The sequence below is a fragment of the Vicugna pacos genome, chromosome 33 (assembly GCF_048564905.1).
Source record: "Vicugna pacos chromosome 33, VicPac4, whole genome shotgun sequence".
Lineage (NCBI taxonomy): Eukaryota > Metazoa > Chordata > Mammalia > Artiodactyla > Camelidae > Vicugna > Vicugna pacos.
The window spans coordinates 20,748,544-20,775,809 of NC_133019.1; the positions used below are offsets into that span (position 1 = coordinate 20,748,544).

The following is a 27,266-nucleotide window of genomic DNA, read 5'->3' on the forward strand; positions in this document are numbered from 1 at the left end:
CCCTCAGTCTTCTGCCTCCACCTCTGCACTGAAATTGCTCTGTTACTGGTCCCCAAAGTTCTGACCAATCCAGTTTCAAGTTTTCTTACTAGACCCTGCTGTGGCATTTGGTAACCAGTGACTGCTCCTTCCTGTTGCTTCGTTAGTGATGCATTAATTCGTCCAACATCCAGCTGTTATTTTTTGAGCACCTGCTAAATGTCAGGAAGAATGCTAGGTATTGATGATACACCAATAAGCAAGATACGGATTTCCCCTCCACCCCGGCAGATTTTTACTTGTTTGATATTGTGCACAATTATCACACAGTATTTATTACACAAAATTTAGTCTTAGACAGATGTCACTTTGAGACCTGGCTCTGCTACTTACAATTGTGTGAACACGGGCAATTTATTGACGTTGCTCACCTTTAAAATGGGTGCAGTTAAAATATCCACTTGATATTTTTAAAAGTATTAGATAATCTATGAAAATATTTGGCACGTTTCGTAGCACTAATTTCTCCATTCTTACTGGAACTACTTAATTCAATTAATAAAATTTCTTCTGAAGACGCTGCAGCATCTCTTTGGCTGGTATCTTTGACTCTGGTCTCGGCACCCTTAAGTGGAACCCCTGCACGGCTGATGAATTAGCGGCTCCTTCCCGCCGCCGCTGCTCCTTAGCTCGATCCACTTAATGACTTGCCCTTCCCTGGCTGTGCCGGCCTCGCCACCTCCCTGCTTCGTTCATACTTCATTACTCCCCATCTGCTAGAATGCTTTTTGCTTTTTCCCTTCCTTGTTAGCCTTTTGGAAACCTACTTTTTCTTCAGCTCTCCTTTCAAACTTTGTCTCCCTGAGAGAAAGTCAGATATGCTTTCCCCAGTGCCTCCATGGCCCATGTACGCCTCTGTTCTAGCCCCGTCATTGTAATTTATTTATCTGCAGGGACCCACGAGAGAAAAGGATGTGTCTAGTTGTCTTGGTGTCCTTTGATGTAGCACAACTTTGGCTTTAAAAGCTTGATTATATTACCCAAACTAATACTTAGATGGATGCTTAGTTTCTATGAATGAATGCTTACTCACCGTGTGCCAGGCATTATGCTACTGTAGGTACGCAAACATGGATGCCCTCAAGATGTGCACCGTGTGAAGCTGGATGGATAGCAAATGAGGGACCAACGATTCATGTCATCAATGAACATACCATTTCATTTACAGCAAAAGGATGTCAGCATTGAGGCTATTCACTTTTTCAAAAGAGGTGAATTAACAGTAATTTCAAATTCTTTAAACTTACCTGTTGATGAAAGCAGTTTTGTTGTAAGGTTTGCCTCTTGAGGAAATGTATTTTTATAGACCCAGACGTCAAGCTGTCATAGCTTTTCGTGCTATGAGTAGACAAGCATTGTTTCAGGTGATTTTCTGTAAATAGGGGATTTGCATCAATAATAAGTGGAACCTTGCGAGTGGACTGAACAACTCTCTCTGTGCTTTCTAAATCTTGCCATGTTTAAAGTGGGAATCTTGGGTACTGATTCATAGCATATTTGCAAAAGTTGAAGTGATCATTCCCTACCTTTAATTTTTCAAACTCTAGGAATTTTTTTTCTTTTCTCATCTTGTGCAGTGTAACAGTTGTGAGACCAAAAATATTTATTGGTTAATTGAATACTGTGGTGTATATAGAATTACCCCGTATACTGTTGGTGCATAATACTCAAAATAACTTAGCTTTTCTTTATTGATACATCACTTTAGTGCCCTGGGAGGCCTTAACATGATCATATGAGACTTAATCTTTGACTCTTAAGTACAAAAGTGCTTTTTAAAGCAGTAAGGATTTCTAGTTGACAGACTGCAGTTCCATAGAGTAGTTTTTATTTTGCTGCCTCTAGTGAATTTACTTACTTGTTATTTTCCAGATGACTCTTTGCAATTCTGCCATTGGAAATAGAACATAAGCTTCCTGTGTTATATCTGTGTTCTTAACAACTGTGAGGGCGTTTTTAATGCTGTGAAAAATGCAAGTCTGAAAAAATTCTCTTCTCTTCTGTGCGTAAAGACCCTAAGTACTTTTAAAACACAACTCTTCAAAGTAGGGAAGCAATCCATGGAATGTTCTCAGTGACTTAGGGAGTTTTGTTGCTCATCAAATATCGTCAGATTATAGGAATTTTTGTTTATTCTGAATTTAGTTTTTAATAAGGATTTTGTCATTTAAAATGATTAGCAACAAAGAACATTGTCATGGAAGGGACGTAAGTTTAATTTGTATGTATTAGAATTGTTTAGTCGTAATTTAGAGACCGTGATGTAGGGATTTGGTTTAGGAAGATGTGTTAGTGAAGGGCTTTTCAGGCAACTGTAATCAAACCAGGAGAGTGTGGGTTATAATCCAAGAGAGAAGAGAGATTTAAGAGGAAGGGATGGTGAACACTGTCAAAGTAAAAGGGGAAAAAATAATAAACAAGGTTAAGTAAGGTAAGGACAAAACAGGATATATTGGTTTAAATAATTATAAAAGCAGTTTCAGTGGAGCAGTTGGAGTAGGAGCCAAACTGCAGTGAATACCATTTATCTTGTTTTCTCACAAGAGAAAACTGGCAGATCACTGCTATTATTTCCAATTCCGGCTGGCATTATTATTAGTGACTGCAACATATGTTGAAGTTCAATCTTACAACATGTTAGACAATGAGAGATGGGTGGTGATTTATTCTCATAGCTGACTCTCTCAGCTTGCCTTGAATACCAAAGTTATGCAACTAAAGTTAATGTGAAATGTTTCCTAATAAAGGGAATGTTTTTCACTTAAATTTTCTACTTATTTTCATTTCACATTGATTTCAGGAACTTCTTTGCCAAACTAATTTAGACCCTGTAGTAAGTTTTCCGAAAGTATTTGATGTGTTTGGACTCTGTTTTTAAAATAACATTATTGATTCTGTTTTTTCCCTTCCTTTATGGGGAGAACTCATAGGGAGTAATAAAGGTAGGAACAGCAAACTAAGCCACAGACAGCCTCGACTGCTTTGCATTCTAACAGGGCAGCAGCAAAGTCCTGTCTGATTCTCAGGACCTCCTTGTAAGATGGGATAGATAAGACAATAAGGTACAAATATATAAACTGCATGTATTGATTTCAGCCAAAGGCAAAGGAGAAGCGATTAGGTGACTCTATGCAGAAGCTTGCCTCAGGACACAGACTCAGCTCTTTTATCTGCGTCCTATTCTGCCTCTTTGCTCCTTATTTTCCCTCAGATTATCCTCAAGGGTGGATCTAACTAGATCACGTATGATCCTGCTTCCAATTACCATATAATGCATTGTGTGTGTATTTTTAAATTTTTTGTAATAATTCCATTGTTATAAGGTAGATTTCCTTTTGCTGCAGCATCTGGAAATGAGTATGAACTGAGAAAACTTAACAAAGACCTTTATCTCTGTCTGGTCAGATTCCTACTCTTCTTTTGTCTGCTCTCATTTTTGTGAGTGAAAGAATGAATGAAAATCATTCCACAGTTTTAATTCCTTGTTTTGTCTCTCTTCCTGTGGTCTAGCTGACCTGCATGATTTTTCTCTGCGCTTACTAATGAAATGCTTCTGTTTGCGTGAGATAACCTCATGCCTTTTCCTGCTCGTGGACCACAGAGTCCCTCTCCGGCGAGGGGGGGGGTACTATTTTCCACTTGAACGAATTTTGAGAAATAAAATAGTAATATTGAATGGACGTAATATAGAGACAGCTTTATAGCTGCCTCTTAAAAATTATTTGGTGATGAGGGAAATCATTGAGGAAAAGATGTTACTCATGATAATTACAGCAAATGGAGTAGAGTATTGGCAAGGAAAGTGACAGCTAGATTAGCAGTGTTTAAAAAGTTCATGCCCCAGGGGTTGAGGGGAGGGTGGAATGAACAGGTGGAGCACAAAGGATTTTTAGGATAGCAAAGCTACTTTATATGACACCATAACGGTGGGCACATGTTAACATACATTTGTCAGAACTCAAGGAGGTACACCACAAATTGGCACAATGTTGTAAACTGATAGACTTCAGTGAACAACAACAAAAAACTCAAGGATGTGCAGCACCAAGGGTGAATGGACTCTACTGTAAACTCTGAACTTTGGGTGATAATGTTATGCCAGTGTAGATTCATCGATTGTAACAAATGTACTGCTGTAGTTCACAGTATTGGTAATTGTGGGGGCGGGTTGTGTATGTTGGGGACAAGGGGGTACATGGAAATTATCTTTATATTGTGCTCAATTTAGCTATGAATCTAAAACTGCTTTAAAAATAAAGGTTATTTAAAGGCAAACAACAACAAAAAGATTTATGGTCGTTAACATCTTAGAAACATCCAGAAGATGAACTGAAGTTTAGTTTCTCTAACTCAAAATGAATGAATTAACCTCTTAGGGAAAATATGTGTACCCAAGGGAAATACCTCTCTTACTTTACTCACTAGCAACCTCATTTGATAAGCATTAAAAAAGCGATACATTCAATTATTTTTATTAGATTTCATTAACATTTGCTTCCATTTACCTCTAGGTTTGAAGTTTGAGGAAGTTCAAGAAAGATTTGGTGAGGAATTCTTTAATATATGCTTTGATGAGAATGAGAGAGTCCTTCGAGCTGTAGGTGGCACGTTGCAGGACTTTTTTAATGGCTTTGATGCTTTGTTGGAACACATTAGAACTTCTTTTGGAAAACAGGCCACCCTGGAGTCACCATCATTCCTATGCAAAGAGCTCTCTGAAGGTACCCTCATGCTCCACTACTTCCACCCTCACCGAATCGTGGGATTTGCAATGCTTGGGATGATTAAGGCTGCAGGAAAGAAGATCTATCGGCTGGATGTAGAAGTGGACCAGGTTGCAAATGAGAAACTGTGCTCCGATGGTTCAAACCCAGGCAACTGTAGCTGTCTTACCTTCCTCATCAAGCAATGTGAAAACACCAACATCGCGAAGAACCTTCCACAGGGAACCTCCCGGGTTCCCGCGGACCTCAGAATCAGCATCAGCACCTTCTGCAGAGCCTTCCCTTTCCACCTGATGGTTGACCCTCACATGGCAGTCCTTCAGCTGGGGGAAGGCCTGAGGAAGCAGCTGCGATGTGACACTCACAAAGTGCTCAAGTTCGAGGACTGCTTCGAGATTGTTTCTCCAAAGGTTAACGCCACCTTCGAAAGGGTCCTGCTGCGGCTGTCCACCCCATTTGTGATTAGGACCAAGCCTGAGGCTTCCAGCACTGAGAATAAAGACAAGGTAAGTGGCCATGGACTTGACGTGGGTAATGGGAGTTAGGAGATTGCATAATTATTTCAGTAAATTGCATGCTGGCAACACTTGTAATTATTTGGGCAAGATTGCCTAGAGTGCCATTAGAAAATTATTGGTCCCTGGATGTATATAAAAAGGTTTGGCTCTGTTCCCAGCCACTTTGCATAGTGTCTGCCTCTTTCATTAATTTATTTCATCACATAAAAAGAAGACATTTATTAATACTAGCCATAGTAATTACAAAAATGGCAGGACTCCCTGGAAACGTGATACTATAAACCCATGAATATTTCCACTGAAGTCAAAATGAGAAAAATGCTGAGACTGATTTCAACATTGTGGGGCTTGCTTGCCTTATCCTTAAATAAATATAGTTAAAAAGCTAGCTACACTTGAATATGTTATGTTATAAATTTCATAATTTAGGAACATCTGATTTATATCCTGTTTTTTCTTCATATTCAGAATAATTCATTTTCTAAAAGTTGGAAATTAAGCAACTATCTCAAGACTTCTAATTAAATTTTAGTATTGAGAAAGATGCATTTCTTTATAATATGTTCACTTCTTGAGAATACCGAATACACTGGAATTACTCTATCTTTTCAATTTAGAGAATATTAAAGCTGTTGGTTTTCTCTTACGGAAGTATGATATTTGGCTAGGAGCGTTTGAAGCATCTTTGGCTGTAGAATAGAAGTTAATATTTTGGAAAATGTGCCTGAAGTAGAATATATTATTACCGATATTAATTGGTTTATATATTTTGTAGATTTGAGAAAAATTAATTCAGTATAAAGTTACTGCTTCAGATTTTTCCCCCCTACATTTTATCTGGCTTGTATGTCTACTTAATTTGTATACCACGGTAAGAAATAGACACAATGAAATGATGACTCAAATGTCAAGGCCCCCTGCCAGTTCCAATAATAAGGAACTGTACTCATTGAGAAGATGCAATTATAATTTAAACAAGTTAGTGGCGGTTTAAAAATAAAGCAATAAGCAGGATTTTTAGTTAGCGTAAGGATAGCAATCCTCTCATCCTGTTTACATGTCTGCTTATTCACCTGGGTTTGCCAGAATGGGCCATTTGGGAGGCTGCATTGGCCCAAACAAAATTATAGTCAGTGAAGTCATGGCATGGAGTCTTAACCAGATAGTAACATTTTTGCATTATTATCTTGCCAGATTCCAAGTTTACAGTTGCTTAAAACATGAGAGGAAAACAATCAGGGTTAAAAATAATGATTCTGTTGCTAAATTTGGCCTTGATAGTCATTATTTTCCCCATAACTGTTGGTGTTGTTAGTAACTCCATGTTACCTGAAATTTCTAATTTTATGTTAGGCTTTGATAAGAAACTGCTATTTTTCAATAATGTAAGATGTTTGTTCTTTAGTCTAACAGTGAAGGCTTTCGTGATAATTTAACAATGTTGGCTATGCACTTAAGATCAATGAACCACCACCCCAGCCATCAAAAAGAAAAACAGCAAAAAACATGGGCCAATCATACAGCTGAGTGATGGTAAATCGTCTGCAGAATGAGCTGTAATGCTTTTGCTAAACCACAATTCTTGTCATTTTGTATTGTCCGTCAGTGGTTAACTATAGAGTAGAGGTAGACACGCTTGTGAGCAATTTGGTGAGACAGCCATCATCCTAGTTTCAGAGAAGTTACGTCTTGATTCTGCAGTAATGAGTTATAAAGACATTAGGGTTGGTTATCAGAAGCGAGAATGTCCCTGAGCGGCATCTGATATATTTTCAAAGAGAGGCAGAAGGGAATCTGATTTTTCAACCATAAAGAGCTCACCCTGTTGTCAAGACTAAGTTAAAATAATTCTCTGACCACTTAGGCTGCCTGCCTCAGAAAGTTATTTGTGGAGATTAAATGACACAGTCCATGTAAAATTCTTATTATATCTTTAGCTTCAGGGTTAAGTGTTAAATAAATGTTTTTTTATTATTACTTCTGTTACAATTATTATATTGTTCTTTTCCACTTGTAAGATTCCTCCTGTCCATTCTCCTGCTCTCTTTGTGCCTATGGGAGGAACCACTGGAGATCAGTAGGTTGAATAATTTTAGAAAAGTATCAAGGCCGCCTAACGTCTTCACACAGTCTGACTAGGGCTTGTCTACTCAGTAGTGACTAGAAGACCGCTTGTCACAAATTCTGTAGGCGCTTTATTTGGATCTGCTTTTTTATTTGTAGGCTATCATTGTTTCAAAATCCCTAGTCTCCTCAGATTCACTAAAGTTTGCAATCAAATTTTTATTACCTGTCTCTGTTGATCTTTTATGTTGACTTGTTACAGCACTTTGTTGTACCAGTGGCTTCCAAAATAAAATGGACTGGTTAGCTGAGGGAAAGCCTGAAACAGCAGTGAATTTTGAGGAAAGGTACAATAAATAATATGAGTTGATTTTTTTTTCCTTAGTAGCAATGCTTCGAAGAACTTTAATAACATTGTAGAAGGAGTCCAGCACCCGAAATACATTATCTCTATGATAGAGCAATGACCTTGTCATTCATCTTCACTTCTGTTTTTATTGGGGTTTTTAAAGTATCTTTCATTCCAACATTCTTTTTTTTTTTATTTGATGGAGGGAGAGGTAATTAGGTTTATTATTTATTTATTTATTTTAATGGCTGTCCTGGGGACTGAACCCAGAACCTCGTGCATGCTAGGCAAGCACTGTACCACTGAGCTATATCATGTCCCCCCTTCATCTTCACTTTTGTTCTCAAGGTTGGAACTGAAGAAAAGCATAACAACACGTTTCTTTTTCAGTTCCCAGAAATATCATCACATTTGCCTTATTAATTAGAAATTGCAAAACAAATGCTGGGAAATAATTTTCCAAGAATAAAGGCAGAATTAACCAGTGATTTTCTGTGGTCAGATCAGTTTCCAAAATACACCTTTACCTTTTGTAGACACGTGCCCATCATTCTTCTGACATGGTGATTGAAAAATTTTAAACATATTTAGTAAGTCTTACCATACCATAATGACACTGTTGAAAGATAAATTTCCTCTGGCTGTCAAGAATACATTATTTGACTTCAACTTAAAATAAATTTAATTTGGGAAAATGTGAGCATTCCTTCTCTGTTCTGATCATAAGATTCTATTAGAATGTTGTGTATTCTTGCCTCCTTGTCATAGAATAATTGACTATGGGGTAGTGTGGGTTTATTTCTGGGCTCTCTATTCCATTCAGTTGATCTATATATCTGTTTCTGTGCCAGTACCATGCTATTTTGACTACTGTAGCTTTGTAGTATAATCTGAAGCCGGGAAGGGTGATACCTCCGCCATTGTTATTTTTTTCTCAGGATCACCTTAGCAATTTGGGGTCTTTCGTTGTTGCATATGAATTTAAGAATTATTTGTCCTAGTTGTGTGAAAATGTCATAGGTATTTTGATAGAGATTGCATTCAGTTTGTAGATTCCTTTGGGTAATACGACCATTTTTAGCAATATTAATTTTTCCAATCCAAGAATATGGGATATATTTCCATTTCTATATCAGCTTCAGTTTCTTACATCAATGTTTTATAGTTTTCATAATATGGGTCTTTTACCTCCTTGGTTAAATTTATTCCTAGGTATTTTATTCTTTTTGATGGGATTTTAAACAGGATTTTTTTTTAAACTTTCTCTTTCTGATCATTCATTGTTAGTATATAGAAATGCAATAGTGTATTAAACTTGTATCCTGCAACTTATTAGTTCTAACAGTTTTTAGGTGGAGATAAGGGTTTTCTATGTAAAATATCACATTATATGCATATAGTGGCAGTTTTATCTTTTCCCTTCCAATTTGGATTCCTTTCATTTCTTTTCCCTGTCTGATTTTGTAACTAGGACTCCAATATTATGATAAATAGACGTGATGAGAGTGGGCATCCTGATATTGTTCCTGAATTGTTTCCATGGGTTTTGGAGTATTGTATTTCCATTGTCCTTTCTCTTGAGCATTTAAAAAAAAATGTCTTTTTTGATTTCTTCTTTGACCCAGTGGCTTTTTGGTAGCATGTTGTTTAATCTCCACATATTTTTGTGTTTTTCCCATTTTCTCCCTGTAGTTGATTTCTGGTGTCATATGTGTGTGGCTGGGAAAAAATGCTTGGTATAATTTCTGTTCTTAAATTTGGTGAGACTTGTTTTATGGGATAGCATGTGATCTGTCATGGAGAACATTCCATGTACACTTGAAAAGAGTGCGTATTCTGTTGGTTTCAAATGTAATGTCCTGTAGATACTGTATTAAGTTCAAATGGTCTGTTGTGTCGTTTAAGAACACTTTTTTGTTACTGATTTTCTATCTAGGTGATCTGTCCATTGATGTCCGTGGGTGTTAAGGTCACCTACTATTACTGTATTATTGTCAATTTCTCCTTTTATGTCTGGTAATATTTGCTTTGTATATTTAGGTGTTCCTGTATTGGGTGCATATATATTAATGGATGTAATATCTTCTTCTATCAATCCCTTTATCATTATAATGCCATTCTTTGTCTTTTGTTATAGCCTCCATTTTAAGACTATTTGGCTAATATGAGTACTGTTACACCTGCTGTTTTGTCATTTCCATTTTGCATGGAATATGTTTTTCCATCTCCTAACTTTCAGTCTGTGTGTGTCTTTTGCGGTGAACTGTCTCTTGTAAGCAGCATATTGAAGGGTATTTTTTCATCCAGTCAGCCACCTTATGTCTTTAGATTGAAGCATTCAGTCCATTGACATTTAAAGTAATTATTAATAGGTATGTACTATTGCTATTTATTACTTGTTTTTTGGTTGTTTTTGTAGTTCTTCCCTGTTTATTTCTCCTTTTTGTTTCTTCCCTTGTGGTTTGATATGCTTTAGCAGTATGCTTGTGTCCCTTTCTTTTTGATCTTGGTGTATGCATTGTAGGTTTTTGATTTGTTGTTACCATGAGATTCATTTATGTTGACCAATAATCATATCTACTTCTTTTAAACTGGTAGTCATTTAGTTCAAACACATTCTAAAAGATCTGCATTGTTTATTCCCCTCCCCACATTTTTAATACCAAATTTTACATCTTCTTGCTTATCCCTTAACTGCTTATTGTAGTTATAGTTGCCTTTACTTTTGTTTTCTTTTAATCTAAATACAGGCTTATTTTAGTGATTGATCTTCAATTCTTATGATATATTGTCTTTCCTGGTGGAATTTTCCCTTTCCTATAGATTCTTACTTTTTTTCTATTTAGAGAAGATCCTTTAGCTTATTTTAGGATAAGTTTAGTATTGATTAATTCTTTTAGTTTTTGCTTTCTTTTGAAGTTTTTTTTTTAATCTCTCCTATTCTAAATCATAATCTTGCTGAGTAGAGTATCCTAGGTTGCAGATTTTTCCCTTTCAGGACTGACTATATCATGCTACACCCTTATAGCCTGCAAAATTTCTGCAGAGAAATCAGCTGTGATAGCCTTATGAGGGATTGCAGTGAATCTATGTCTCAACTTAGAAAGAATAGCCATATTAACAATATTTTCTTCCATTCCATGAGAGTATCTCTTAATTCATTTAGATCTTCTTTAATTTTTGTCAAGAAATATTTTGTAGTTTTCAGTGTACAGGTCTTGCACATTTTTGTAGTTTAAAAACATTCCATATTGTTGTTTAAAAACATTCCATTAACATCAAGAAAGAATAAAAATAATGTTTTTAAATTTTATTTTTGTTAATATTCAGGAATATATACATTATTTCTGTTGTGTCCAACAATCTTGAGTCCAACAATTTTGCTAAACTCAGATTAGAATAGTTTAATAGAAGAGAAAGTCCTATTTGGGGAGGATAGATTACTTGGGACTTTTTACATACAGGGTCATGTAATCTGAGAATTCAGACAGTTTCCTTCTTCCTCTTCAACCTATACATCAACCTTTCTTTCCTTCCTTCTTTCCTTCCTTCCTTCTTTCCTTCCTTCCTTCTTTCCTTTCTTTTCCCCTTCCTTTTTCTTGTGATGTCTTTGGTCTCAGAAAATGAGTTGGGAAGTATTGTTTATTTTTACTCTTTTCTGAAAGACTTTGGATTGGTACCATTTCTTCTTTTAATATCTGATAAATAATGTTTGCATGGTTTGTTGTCTTCTACCCTTTTGCTTTTAACCTATGTTTATCTTAGAATCTGAAGGTGTCTCTTACTGACAGCTATAATTGCCTTTCACTTTTTTATACAGTCTGATAATCTCTGCCTTTTGACTGGATTGTAGTATATTCACATTTAATATAATTATTGATTTGGTTGGATTTACATCTAACATTTTGCTATTTGTTTATATTTAATATTTTTGTTTCTATATTCCTTCTTTAATAATTATTTTGTATTAAATGTTTTTAGCATGCCATTTTACTTCCTTATTGGTTTTACAAATATATTTTTGAGTTATTTTTATTAGTGGTTACTTTAGAGATTACAATGTATAACTTAATTTATCACAATCTCCTTCAGATTAGTTCTGACCTAGCACTGGTACAGTGTAACAGTTTTGTTCTTATATACCTCCATATCACTTTCCTCCCCCACTTTGTGATAATTATTTTTCATATTATAAACCCAATTATACATAATAATTACTATTATTGCTATATATAATGTAGAAGTTATATATATAATAATTGTAAATAAATGTATTGTATATGTTTTATAAAAGAAATTAGGAAAAGAAAGGAAAAATATGTTCAAGTATATTCATATATTTTCTTATATTTACCCACATATTTACCCTTACCAGTGTTCTTCATTCATACCCATGCATTCATATATTCTTTTTTTAAATTTTATTTTTTATTGAAGTGTAGTTGTTCACACTGTTAGTTTCAGGTGTACAACAAAGTGATTCCGTTTTACATATACATAAATATATATATTTTTTCAGCTTTTTTCATTATATGTTATTATAAGAAATTGAATATAGTTCCCTGTGCTATATACAGTAGGTCTTGTTGTTTATCTATTTTGTATATAGCAATGTGTATCTGTTAATCCTAAACTCCTAATTTATTCCTCCGCTGCCCAGATTCCCCTTTGCTAATCATAGTGTGTTTTCTTTCTGTGAGTTCATTTTTCGTTTGTAAATAAAATTTGTATTTTTTTTTTTAGATTCCACATATAAGTGATAATCACATGATATTTATCTTTCTTTGTCTGACTTATTCCACTAATATGATAATCTCTAGATCCATCCATCTTGCTGCAAATGGCATTATTTCATTCTTTTTTATGGCTGAGTGTGTGTGTGTGTGTGTGTGTGTGTGTGTGTATACCCATACTGCATCTTCTTTATCCATTCATCTGTCAGTGGACATTTAGGTTGTTTCCATGTCTTGGCTATTGTGAATAGTGCTGCTATGAATATTGGGGTGCAGGTGTCTTTTTGAATTATAGTTTTCTCTAGATATATGCCCAGGAGTGGGATTGCTAGATCATATGGTAAATATGATCATATTTTTAGTTTTTTAAGGAACCTCTATACTGTTCTCCTTAGTGGCTGCCCCAATTTACATTCCCATCAACAGTGTAGGAGGGGTCCTTTTTCTCCACAACCTCTCTAGCATTTTTATTTGTACTTTTTAATGATGGCCATTCTGACTGGTTTGAAGTGATACCTCATTGTAGTTTTGATTTGCATCTCTGTTAATATTTAGCAATATTGAGCATCTTTTCATGTGTCTGTTGGCCATCTGGATGTCTTTGAAGAAATATCTCTTTAGATTTTCTACCCATTTTGTATTGGGTTGTTTGGTTTTTTTGATAGAAACTGTATGAGCTGTTTGTATATTTTGGAAATTAGTCTCTTGTTGGTCATGTTATTTGGAAATATTTTCTCCCATTCTGAAGATTATCTTTTTGTTTTGTTTATGGTTTCCTTTGCTGTGCAAAAGATTTTAAGTTTAATTAGGTCCCATTTGTTTATTTTTGCTTTTACTTCCATTACTTCAGGGGCTGGTTTGAAAAAAATATTACTGAAATTTATGTCAAAGAGTCTTCTGTCTATGTTTTCCTCTAGGAGTTTTATAGTATCCAGTCTTACGTTTAGGTCTTTAATCCATTTTGAGTTTATTTTGGGATATGGTGTTAGAGAATGCTCTAATTTTGTTCTTTTACATGCAGCTGTACAGTTTTTCCAGCACCACCTATTGAATAGACTGTTTCTCCATTGTATATTTTTGCCTTCTTTATCATAGATTAATTGATTATAAATGCATGGGTTTATTTCTGGACTTTCTTTCTTGTTACATTGATCTACATCTGTTTTTGTGCCAGTACCATACTGTTCTGATTACTGTATCTCTGCAGTATAGTCTGACGTCAGGGTTCATGATTCCTCCGGCTCTATTTTTCTTCCTCAAGATTGTTTTGGATATTCTGTGTTCATATATTCTTTTTCAATGAGTTCTTTTAGTATACCTTGACACTATGTCTGGTAGCAACAAATTCTATTACTCTTTCTTTATCTGGGTGTGTCTTTATTTCACCTTCATTTTTCATATTTTTTTGGCTATAGAATTCTTGGTTGATAGTCTTTTTGCCAGCTATTTGAATATGCAATTCACTGTCTTTTGGCCTCTCTTGTTTCCAGTGAGAAGTTAGTTGTTAAATGTATTTTTTCTCTCTAATTCTATGAAGGACACAGAACATGGCAGAGAAATAGAGGGTGATTGGTCTTACGGGTTAAACAGATTGATTGGGCAGAGAAGACCTCATTGAGAAGGTAGCATGTGATTTTTTTAAAAGGAATATATAAGGCTCATGCATTTCTTTCATAACCTGGTACAGATAGGATTCCTGAATTTGTTATATTATTGCACCATTAACACACTTTGTGACTTTGCTTAACATTCATTTCTGGGATATCCAATTTAATTTCTTCCCTTTTTTTTTTAATAGACTTACATCTGTTTTTTGTTTGTTTGTTTGGTTTTGGTTTTTTCTTTTTTTGCTACTGCAGATTCTTAGCCCTTTATTTTCCCAATTTTTATCATGAAATAATTTATACTTTGTACAAAATTTGGAAAATGCAGAACATTAAAAAATCTATTTTTTATTAATACCCTGAAATCTGCTGATAACATTGTGGTACACCTAGTTTTAATTTTTTTCTATAAATATCATTAGGTATAGTTATAATTAGATTAAAAATCTATTTTTCTTATAAAAAATATGTTCCAATTTAGTCTTTATTTTTTTTTTCAGATTGTAGTAGTTTGGTTAGCTATTTTTTTGAGTGTGTCATATTTTCTCTGAATACTCAAAAACAGTCTAACATATTTTGGCACATCTACTACCCTAATTTTTGTTACTTCCCATGTAGTTGTATTATATAATCTTCCATTTACTTGCATGTAAAAAATATTTATGGAGAGTCTTCTGTCCAGAAACTTTTGTGGAAATGTAAGTCTAGTCTTTAACAGTCAGCACCATTTACATTTTCAGTATCTCTTTTACTTTCACTTCACTTTATGCTTCTTATGCATGGCTGAGGTTGAAATGACAGATGAATCTCTGGGTATATTCTTTCTATGTGCCTGAATGGTAACCAGCATCTGCACTGGGACCACAAAGCCAGTGTGTACATTTAGACTTCCTTTTTTTCTCTGAGCAGCAACTAACCTCTATGGGCCAGTCAAGCATTCCAAGATCATTAGAAAAAAATTATTAACATGTCAGTGTTGTTATGACAACACCACAGGATGCGTCACCTCAGAGAACACACAGCAGCCTTCACCTTGTGTTCATCAAAGGAGGATTCCAGAGTCTGGCTGTTACTCTGTTATCAGTGTGTTGTGAAGATAACTCAGGTGGCCAGAGTAACTGCCTTCTGTCTTCCTGAAGTATATTAATGACAGAAAAAAAAAATCAGAGGCATAGCAACATAATAGACTAGATTTTGTTTTCTTCTTTTGTCATACTATGTTTTTCTCATCAGGGAATCTGAGACTTGATAATTGGGTTCCAGAACTCAGATCACAACTTAATTCTTGATTGCTGTAGCAACTTTTAAATCACGTCCGTCCTTTTTCAAGTGGGTTTTATGATAATGTTTATTATGATTCTGACTGAAACAATTAGCTTAGCATGTATCTTGGTTGGGCATCTTCCTTGAACAAACATAGAAGTGGTGTTAAAAAGAAATATTGTGTATAATTAAGAATATAGTCTTCTGGTTCAAGTTCAGACTTTGTCATTTACTGAATGAATGACCTTGAGCAATTTAACTTTTAAAAACGTATTTTTCTTGCCATCCTCATGGCCAGTGACCCTCTCATCTTCTTCTTGCACAGCTGTCACACTGTTCTGACTTCCACTAGTACGTTTAGTGCTTGCTTCATTTTTACTACCAAACTTATTTAACATTTCTTTGGTTGGTTACCTTATTTTAATTCCTAGTTTTGGTTAAGCTCTACTGCATACTTAACATTTGGTTAAATTTTAGTATCACTAATTCTTAATAGGGTTTAATATTTTAAAAATATACATATTTTCATGAAAGTACTTAAGATGGTACCTGGAATTTTAAAGGATATTAAGCCCTGGAATGGAAATATTTATAAGAAAGAAGTGGAAACTCCTTTCAAATATTTGAATTGTTATGAAATAGAAGAGGAATACTATTTATTCTATTTTATTTCAGAAAGCAAAACCAGGATCAAAGAGCAGATTTATAAGGAAATAGATTTGGTTTAGAATTAGGAGGAACTTTCCAACATTAGAGCTACTAAAAATGGACTGAGTTGCCTTGTGGGGTAGTGAGTTACACAATACTTAGGAGTTCAAAAAGATACTGGATGACACCCTCTTAGAGACATTTTATTGAAGATTCATAGAGGAAGCCAGACGTCTTCAAAGGTAAACAACATGGTCACCTTATTTTTGTAATGCTATTTTCAGGGAATAAGAGTCATACCCATATTGTAGACTTCCTATGCTATTATGAAAAAAAACCTTCCATATCATTTCATTTTCATAATAGATATGGTTTAAACTGAAAAAAAAAGCTAATGAATTTATGGAATAGACAGATTTGTAAAAGCTGTAGCTCTATTTAGCAATCTCTGCTCTTTCAAAACTTAGAATATGGTGCCCTTCAAAATCCAGCTCAATAAAGTATCTTTGAAATGCCACCTATATTTGGGTTCCAAGTTTAGCAGTCAATTTCCATTTCTCAAAATTCAGTGAAAACTTGATTTCTTTGACCTACTGTGAATAGTTAAACATTGTAAAAGCTATTTTTAGAATATTTTCAACTTACAGGAGTGCTTTATTAAAAAGCTATTTATTTTTATACTTTTCAGCATCTATGAAATTGGACTCATTTATTGTTTGAGGATATGAATCTTGGGTACGTTTTATTTAGACTTACTAGAAAATACAAAGGCAGTTTTCACACTTCTAGTATATTGGTGGTTAAAGACTCATTTATTATTGTTAGATCTGTATCTGTCTTACTTGAGAAATATGATCCAGAACCCTTGGCCATATTTAAGATCACTTCCTTTTTTTGTGAGAGAATGAATGAAATTTTCACTGTTTTTCCCCCTAAAAAGAATAAAAGTATTTATGTTTGAATCACATGATGGTCTTAGTTTGTTTCCACTTTTCCCTTAACTTAAGACAGTGTGTGCATTTTTCTTGGAGACTCAAGAGTAAAAACCTGATCTTATTGTAGGAAATAAGCAGAGGAAGAAAGTTGACCTGGACTCTTCCCCTTTGGAGGAAAGGTCAGCAACTGTGTTCTTTGTCAGGACAGACTAATCTGTGATGTCAGCACAAAGAATGCTTATGATAGTGTGTACGGCTCCTTAAAAGGACTGAGATTTCAAGTCTATATGTCTCAAAATTATGAGTGAATGAATGACTGTTGACCATTCAATACTAGCTTCAGAAATCCTTCTGCTTTAGGAAGGGTGTGAGGGGATCTCTATCTCCATGCACGTATTTGGGGAATTTATACTGTGATCTATAGTACCTTGCATTTCCATATTTTCTAATTTAGATGTTATTGGAAATGCAAGAATAAGTAGAACTTAATGTTAGAATTTTAGTAAACAAGTGTTAGAAATTCTTATAAACATTTTATGTTAAAAGGATTCTGTGCTACTCTGATGTGTTTCGTAGGTAGGTTATAATTCTAATTCTAAAATATTTTTTAAACTAATTATGACAACTATTTTCAATGGTTTAATTACTATTAAACTCTGTTCTGTGGTTTTAGAGACTTTACCATATTATGAATTTATTATTCTGTGAAATATACATGCTAGTTTAAGAATAATATTTACGTTCTGTATAAACTAAAGGAAATTTTAGAACATTTTATGAACTTAGAGTCCTTACTTATCCCACACCAATTTACAGAAAGAAGTAACATCTAATAAATCATTTATAAGTTTTATGTTATGTTTCTCTGTAATCCTTTTGATTTTACAGGGCTATATATTTCATAGATTTTACATTGCAGTTTGTAAGTTTCAGTTTTTTCTGTAAGTAGGTACTTTTAAAAAATTGGTTTCATTGTGGTAAGAACACAGCATAAAATCTACTAACAGGTTTTTAACTGTACGATACACTGTTGTTAACCAGAGGACAATGCTGTGCAGCAGATCTGTAGAACTTCTTACATTACTGGATCTTTATTCCCACAGACAGGACTTTGTAAACTTGAATACACACTGCAGAATTACAGAAGAGAAGGAGTAATTTTGTCTCTATATAAAGAAAAAGAATTCCAGTTGTCTGTCCCTGATAGAGGTCCTTAGACACTATAAAGATGTGTTTGATTTTCTCAGAGAACATTGTCTTGGAAACTTCACATATAGTTTGGTCTCTTTAGCTTTCCCTAGACATTTCTTTGAAGGAAATGATGTTCGATAGTGTGGCCATCTGAGTGCAGCCAATATTTAATTTATAAGGCTGCTTCTTGCCACTATCATATCACAATTTAAAATAATTTTATTTTAAAAATGTGTTTGGGAGTCTTCTTAAGTCTAAATATAGTATATGTACATCTGCTTTGATTCAGTTAACCACTAATTTCATAATTCAAGGGGGAGAAATGATTAAGTGGGTCTGGTATGAAATGTTCTTTGTAATCTGAACAAGGGGCTGATCTTATGTTTCCTGGGGGAAATTTTTATCATGTTGTAATGCTTTTGTTATGTGTACAAAAAATTACTTAAATACTTTATTATTTTCCTGTTTTTAACCCTTAGTAACTCTTGACTCATTATATATAAATTACATTTACTCTCACTCGCCATACTATCATAGGTGTGAGGATTTATTGGGTTAACTTTGATTATATTCCCATCATTCCTGACTCCAATCAGTAATTGCTATCACCAAAGCTTATGGTATATCTCAAACTTTTAAATTTATTTTGGGATAGTGCGTTCCCTGATTTTATCTGTCTCCTTTATCATTGTATTTAGCATTTGGGTTGGTTTTCTTGGTTTGAAACAGCTAGATTGACTAACACACTAGTTTTAGTATTTATAATTTAAGTATATTTTCAAAACCACACTTTATGATTGAGAAGAAGCCTTCTAGTGTTGATAGCATGGATTCTGAAGGTTGCTTATCAGATCACCCATTGAGTTTTTTTATACTATATATTATAGTGTAGAAGGTGTTTTTTATTTTTACCTTAAAACGTCAGAAGTCATTTTCTTCATCTTGTCAAAAGTTAGAGTTGAAAATTATTATCTTATTTATTCCATTTTTTTCCCACATTTTAGTGGGAGTATTCAAAATGTTTAAAAATCCATTATTATTTAACTTAAAATGAAGCTCAGAATACCTGACACCATTTAGCCTTTCAGAAATTAGGACAATTAAGAACGATTTAAAACACATTTTATGCCTCTTGACATACAGAATTGACCAGCAGTAGGAGAGAAGAAAATGTGCTCTAAAATTCTACCAGTGATGGAAGAGATGTAAAACATGTTTTGTATGTCAGTTACTGTGAAAGATTAATAAAGTTAATTGAAGTTAAAACTAATATGAATTTCTTAAAATTAGTGACTTCCTATTTGTCTAAGATCAATTTGGGAAACAAGATATAAATCCTATAAAGGTCATAAAAATTTGTACAGAAGGCATAAAGAAATTTGACATTAATTCAATGTCAGTCTGAACTTATAATGCATTTTCTTTGAGAGAAAGTAAATTTCTTTTAAAATATCGTATTTAGGTAAATCTTTTGATTGTCCTATGAGCATAGGTGTAAATGATAACAAAATATGCTATTGACAACTGATTTTTTTTATGGTGTGAGGAAAGCTATGTGTGCTTTTTCCAGAAAATTGAAATACATTTTCTTTTTCATCTGTTATAGAATCATATAGGAAACTCTAATGCTATACTGATTGTTTTATATAAAATTCTAAAGACTTACATCTATCATTCTCTTATTTTTAATCAGTAGGATTTTGATATTTCAATATTTGCTAAAATCAAAATTTAAAAAGATATTGCTTCCAATGCATCTTTTTGTCATAATTTTAGTTTCTGCAATTCTGTATTTAGCCTGTCTGTAATGTCCTGTTGACAATGACATTTTTAGGGAGGGGTAGCTCTGGGCTTTCAAAAGAAGTCCTGGGAGTTTATCTGAGACAGTCACATTCATAACCTAGTATCTATGTCTTGTCCTTTCCCTTCATTTTTGAGTCATACATGTTAAGTTCTGTTCTTTATTCTATCCCCAACATTTAACCATTGTCTGGCATATAGCAGGCACTCAGGAAATGTTTGCTGAGTGAGTCATTAAATGATTTTGTAATTCATTCTGTTTTGTTGTTAAGGCCAAAGTGTGAGAACACGTGAAAGCATGTTGTAAAGTAGTGTTTTAATTGTAAAATATTATTAGATAAAATTAATTCTTTCAGTAAGTAATGGTCATATTTAAACGTTCACTATTAACATAAAATCATTTGATTATTTAAACAATATTTCTCTAATTTACTTGTTGTTATGGCTTGCCTGGTATAAAATCAAAAGACAAAAGAAGGATTAGAAATAAAATCATAATGAAGAAATTTTCTGATAATGGGTCTCTATTTGTGATTATTAGTACAACTTCAGTCATTGCCTGTAACATAAAAATTTTAATCTTACTATAATTATCTTTCATATTCTATCATAATTTTACAATGGGTATTCCAAATTTTGACCTCAAGTCCCTAGTCATCTTTGTTTGTCTTCTTTTCCCATTACTGCTTAATTATATTCAGTCATGGTTCAGTTTAAGACCATTTGTTAAGCATTACTGTTAAGCATTTGTTAAGCAATAAGCATATTGGGGGTACCCATATGAATATGGTACATTTTCAGTACTTGAGGAATCCCTCATCAGTTGCTACCATAATGTGCTTGTTTTTTTCTTTCTATGTCATTAAACTATGAGTTCCCTAGGAATACAAACTAAACAAGACAAGGATGCACACTCTAAAAACTTTTAGTCAACATAGTATTGAACGTCCTAGCCAAAGCAATCAGACAAGAAAAAGAAGTAAAAAGAATCCAAATTGGAGAGGAAGAAGTAAAACTATCACTGTTTGCAGATGACATGATACTATACATAGAAAACCCTAAAGACACCACCAGACACTACTAAAGCTCATGAATGAATTTGGTTAAGTTGCAGGGGACAAAATTTATATAAAGAAATCTGTTACATTTCCATACACTAACAATGAACTATCAGAAAGAGAAATTAAGGGAATCAATCCCATTTATAATCACATCAAAAGAATAAATATCTAGAAATAAACCTTCCTAAGGAGATAAAACACTTGTACTCAGAAAACTATATATGACTCTGATGAAAGAAATTGAGGACAACACAGACAGATGAAAAGATATACTTTGTTCATGGATTGGAAGAATTAATATTGTTAAAATGACCATACTAACCAAGGCAATCTACAGATTCAATGTAATCCCTATAAAAATATCAATGGCATTTTTCACAGAATTAAAACAAAAAAAGTTTAAATTTGTATGGAAACACAAAAAAACCCAAATCACCAAAACAATCTTGAGAAAAAAGGACAGAACTGGTGGTATCACATTCCCTGTCTTCAGACTATTACTACAAAGCTACAGTAATCAAAACAGTATGGTACTGGCACAAAAGCAGGCACATAGATCAATGGAACAGAATACAGAGCTCAGAAATAAAACTATGCAGTATGGTCAATTAGTCTACAACAAATGAGACAAGAATATACAATGGAGAAAGAGCAATCTCTTCAATTAATGGTGCTGGGAAAATTGGACAGCTACATAGAAAAGAATGAAATTAGAACGTTTCATCATTAGCAACATTATTTATCACAGCCAAGATATGGAAACAACCTAAGTGTACATTAACAGACAAATGCACAAAAGGCATGTGGTATGTATGTACAATGTATAGTACAACATAATAATAGTAGTACAATATCTGTACTACTCAGCCATAAAAAAGAATGAAAGTTTGCCATTTGTAGCAACAGTGATGGACCTGGAGAGTAGTATGCTTAGTGAAATAAGTCAGACTCAGAAAGACAAATACTATATGTTATCACTTATATGTGAAATCTAAAAAATACAACAAACAAGAGAATATAACTAAAAAGAAACAGATTCACAGATATAGGGAAGAAACTAGTGGTTACCGGGGGAGGGGGGAGGGAGGGTCAAGATAGGGTAGGGGATTAAGGGGAGCAAACTATTATGTGTAAAATAAATGTGGTACAAGGATATATTGTACAGCACAGGGAATATAGCCAATATTTTATAATAGCTATAAATGGAGTATAATCTATGAAAATTTTGAATAACTATGTTGTACACCTGAAACTACTATAATATTGTAAATCAATTATATCTCAATAAAAAAGAATAATCATAAAAAAAAGAACATACACACAATATCTTATCCACCTATACTTCTTTAGCACCCAGTATAGTTGCTAGAATAAAACAGGTATTCAGTTGATGTTTAAATGAACAGACTCACTAAGATTTTAGCCTTCATTACAAGTGTGCATATAAATTCAAATTCTTCTTTCACCTTAACTTTTTAAAGTAAGATGGCAGGTATTTGTTATTGCCATTTTATAACTGAGGAAACAGAAGCAAATCATAGAAATGATTTACCATACACTGTGGTGCTAACACCGTGTCTGCTGATACCTGTCTCAGAATTATTTTATTGAGGAAAGCAACCTATGCAAAAAGCTAATTGTAGGAGTGTCAAGAGTCCAGCAATTTTCCAACTTTATTATAGAGTAGATACTTTTTTTCAGGGTTGAGTCAATGTGCCCCTGATGACAAGTTTCTACTGGGAAAAAGAAATAAGCTTTTTTCTTAATCTTAATAGCTTCATTAATTCTTGAGAATCTATTTTGTACTAGTCACCATTTTATGGTAGATGTCAAGGACAAAGCGATGAATAAGCCATATTTTTTTGAATTGAAGTATAGTCAGTTTGCAATGTGTCAGTTTCTGGTGCATAGCATAATGTTTCAGTCATACATTTACATACATATATTTCTTTTCATATTCCTTTTCATTATAGGTTATGATAAGATATTGAATATAGTTTCCTGTGTTATACAGTATAAACTTGTTATTTATCTATTTTATATATTGTAGTTAGTATCTGCAAATCTCAAACTCCCAATTTATCCCTTCCCACTCCCTTTCCCTCTGGTAACCGTAAGTTTGTTTTCTATGTCTATAAGTCTGTTTCTGTTTTGTAAATGAATTCATTTGTGTCATTTTTTTTTTTTTAGATCCCACATGTAAGTGATACCATATGGTATTTTTCTTTCTCTTTCTGGCTTACTTCACTTAGAGTGATGATCTCTAGGTCCATCCATGTTGCTGCAAGTGGCATTATTTTATTCTTTTTTATGGCTGAGTAGTATTCCATTGTATGTGTATACATCACAATTTATTTATCCAGCCATCTGTTTATGTACATTTAAGTTGTTTCCATGTCTTGGCTATTGTAAAAAGTGCTGCAGTGAACATTGGGGTGCATGCATCTTTCTGAATTAGTGTTCCCTCTGGATATATGCCCAGGAAGCCATCTATTTTTAATGAGTTCCCATCCTGGTGAAGGGAAACCCAATCCATTGTGATAAACATCCAATATGTTGTATTAACTGCTAAAATAGAAAAGGTTTGCTTCTGCTTGTTTGTTTAGTTACTGTCTATGAAGTACTTACTATGAGCAAGGCCTTAGACCATGCACGTTATATGCACAGTCTCATTTAATCGTGACAACAGCCCTATAAGTTCAAATTGTTATTCTCATGTTACAGACCCTAAAATAAGGATACGAATATTGTGTTGTGAGGCCCTATAATTGGTTCTTTATAGAAAAATTGGAGAAGGAAATTAGAAATAGGAGAATGCCATGATCCTGTTAGTTAAATAGGACTCCTAAAATATTTATTTAAAGCATAGTCTTAATAGACGAGCGACAATTTTCACCAGAAATTTTTAGTCTTTTAATCATCTGTGAAGACTTTTCTGGATCACATTTTGTCTTGAGGATTTCATTTCTGGCATGGGTCCCTGGATACATGAGGAAAGGACATCTTAGAATGTTCCCATTGGCTGGAAGTGTGGAAATTTCTGAGGGATTTTTCTGGTTAGGCCCAGTAAGAGCAGAAATTATGCTGCAATTTTTAGTCTTGGAGTGTTTCAGGATTCAGGAAGTTGAGTTCAATGAACTTGGAAATAATGATGAGAAATCCAGAAACAAGATTTAAAAATTGGTGATTTCCATGCCCTGTTCCTGGATTTTCCCATGGTGTCACATACTTACATTATTTTGCACATGGGCTGTTGAATAAGTCAGCGTGTGTAACAGTTAACCTTATAACCGGATACCTTTCACTGGTTTTAGGACATACTATGTGTATTGACTTGAGAAGAAATATGAGAAGAAAAGTTAAAACTCAAATTCTGAATATAATTAAAATGTCAGAGAAAGCAGAGGCTCCATTGTCTTTCATTACTAGAATGTCACTGCTTTCAATGTTTCATTAATGAAGTACTGAAATTCCAATATTTGAAAGTAAAAACAATAAGGACTGTCTGAGTAAGGGGAACTCATAAAATACAGGTTTTTTTTTTAAAAAGAAATACAATTTTGTTATAGTCAACTTGATTCAGCATTGTGAAGGGGACCCGTATGTTAATGTTCTGCTACTCACTTGAGCTGTTAATAAAGTGTTAATAAAAAGCAACTCATAGAACTTGCTTTAATGTCTATATAAGAGTCAAAGTAATTATATGATCCAAATGGCAAACAAATGGAAATGTTTAAACTATCTAATTTGGTGTAGTTTATTTTAATAGATTAAAATTGCCCTGAAATAGCAATCTTGTTTACAGTTTTAATGATGGTTAATTTACATTCATCCACATTGATGTATTAAAAAGTTGGAAATTGTGCAATGTGATTTAATCACTTACTTACTTCCACAGATAGAAGTAAAACAATTATTTCACATTTCTGCAAGCTAATTAATTCAGGTCCAGCCTAATTCTGGGTTGATCTGTCTGTCTTGAATTTCTCCTCTAATCCTCAATAAGTATGGACAGCCTGACCTTTTCTCAGGTTATCTGGCAAAAGATCATGAAAGTAATTGTTTGTAACTCTAAAGTATTTCTTTCTGAGACTAAGAATTATTAGTTTGTTAAGCTCCTGCTCACATATGTTTTTCAGAGATTGTATCATCCTGTTTGCCCTCTAATAGACAGGCTCTCATTTGTCACTATATCCTGAACTGAATGCCATAATCTAGATATGGTCTGGCCAAGAAGGATTGGAAGTGATTGATGCAGAAACCAGGGTTCCATTAATGTAAACTGGTGCTTTTTTCCCCCAGGAAACACATTATGCTTTGGATTCATGTTGAAGTGGTTGTCAGTTACCATACTCCAGACAATTTCGAAGTAAACTGCTTTAAATAAGTTCTTCTGCCTTTGAATTTTGTCTTTGTAAATTATTATCACTGTTAAATCTCTTCTTAGTTTTAGTATATTTCTCTAGTTTTAGAAATATTTTTGAAGACTTATTCTGTTACTGTATTATATATTCCTTCCGGAACACATGTTTTAGCATGTCTTCAAGAATGTAAGGGAAAAGGTGGAAAACATAATTGGGAAATCCGATTAAAACACATGAGAATACCTCAGGATGACAGAGTAGAAGGATGTGGAGCTCACCTCCCCCCATAAACACATCAGAAATACATCTGCATGTGGAGCAGTTCTCATGGAAAACTAACTGGAAAGTAGCAGGAGAACTCCTATACAACCAAAGCTCCAAGAGAGACCGCCACAAAACTGGGTAAACTGTAAAAAAGGCATCAGGTCTGATCCTGCACCCCAACGGGGATGTGTAAGGAAGAGAAGATCCTCAGAGGCAGAATTTCACTTTGGGGAGTGAGCAGGTCAAGCCACAACATGGGCAACTCAGTCTTGGGGTCTGTGTGAAATAGATGAGCCCCTTTGCCTGCTGGGAAACCCACTGAGATAGACAGAAGGACTGGGGAAGCCTAGACTCTCCTTGTGAGGTGTGCACACATGCTGGCTTGCCAACAATGAGGGCAGAGAGAGCCCTGCACTGGCGGCTGCTGCCTTACCACTTTGTCAATCCAAAGTGATGAACACGCTGGTCCAGCTCACTCTACACTACAGCCTGTTATGAGATCTGAGCAGAGACTTGGCCAGGCCACACAGAGACAGACAGACCAGAGTGCCTGAGGTGTGATCTGGGTGGGGCTGCAAAGGTAATTGTCAGTGCTCACATAGGGTGGCAGTTGGGCCCGCAGTGGCAAATGTCAGTGCATACACAGATGAAACAGTACCATACGAGCACACTGCAGCTAAGTGCTGAATCTCAGGCAGACAAGCTTTGCTTCAGCAATTGCTTCCTTTGGGGCAGGGCAGATATTCAACGGAAACAGAGCCTGATTGAACTTGACCCTTAGGACTTCTAATCCAACAACTAGGGAGCACACCCTGTCTATGGCAGGGCAGTGACAGCTACGGAGCAGAGAGGAAGTACTGCCTCTCATCCTGCACAAGCTGTAGACACTCCAACATCAACCACATTCCCTATCAAGGGTATAATGGCCAGTATATCCTGAGGAAAGATATGGCTGACATCCATACCAAAAGGAACCCTCACACCATAAACACTGGATGAGCACAGTCTACACAGGGACACTCTGACATAACCATCTCTTCAAGACAACAGTGGATAACTGTTTCTCCTAAATGCATACAGACAGGGAGAGTTAAGTAAAATGAAAAGGCAGAAGAAATACTCCCAGTACATACCTATCAACAATCTTTAAACAATCAATGGACTAAATGCTCTAATCAAAGATACAGAGTGGCAGAGAGGATTAAAAAAAATAAGAACCTACAGTATACTCCCCACAAGAGACTCACTTCAGGGCAAAAGACACATACAGACTGAAAGTGAGGGGATGGAAAAATATATTTCATGTAAATGGAGATGACAAGAAAGTGAGGGTAGCAATATTCATATCAGACAAAATGGATTTTAAAACAAAGGTCATAAAGACAAAGAAGCATTATATGGGTCAATGAAAGAAGGATATATTCATTAAAAAATACACATCCAATATAGGAGCACCTAAATATATAAAACAAATACTAACAAACATTAAAGGAGAAAGGAGCTATAAGAGCATAATAGTAGGAGACTTTAACAGCCCACTGACATTAATGGACAGATTATCCAGAGAGAAAAATCCATGAGTCAACAGAGGTCCTAAAGGCACAATAGGCCAGTTGGACTTAATTGATATCTACAGGACACTACAAGCGTAAAAACCAGAATACATATTCTTTTCAAGTGTGCAAGGAACAATAGGATAGATTACATAC

At 34.5% G+C, this 27,266-nt stretch overlaps 1 protein-coding gene across 1 annotated transcript in view; it reads left to right on the forward strand.

Moving 5' to 3' along the window:
• The window catches only part of GUCY1A2 (guanylate cyclase 1 soluble subunit alpha 2), a 252,611-nt gene that overhangs the window by 70,082 nt on the left and 155,263 nt on the right, over nt 1-27,266 (forward strand). The window contains exon 4 of the mRNA XM_072953952.1: nt 4,551-5,269. Within this exon, the coding sequence (XP_072810053.1) occupies nt 4,551-5,269 (719 nt within the window). The remainder of the gene's footprint in view (nt 1-4,550; nt 5,270-27,266) is intronic.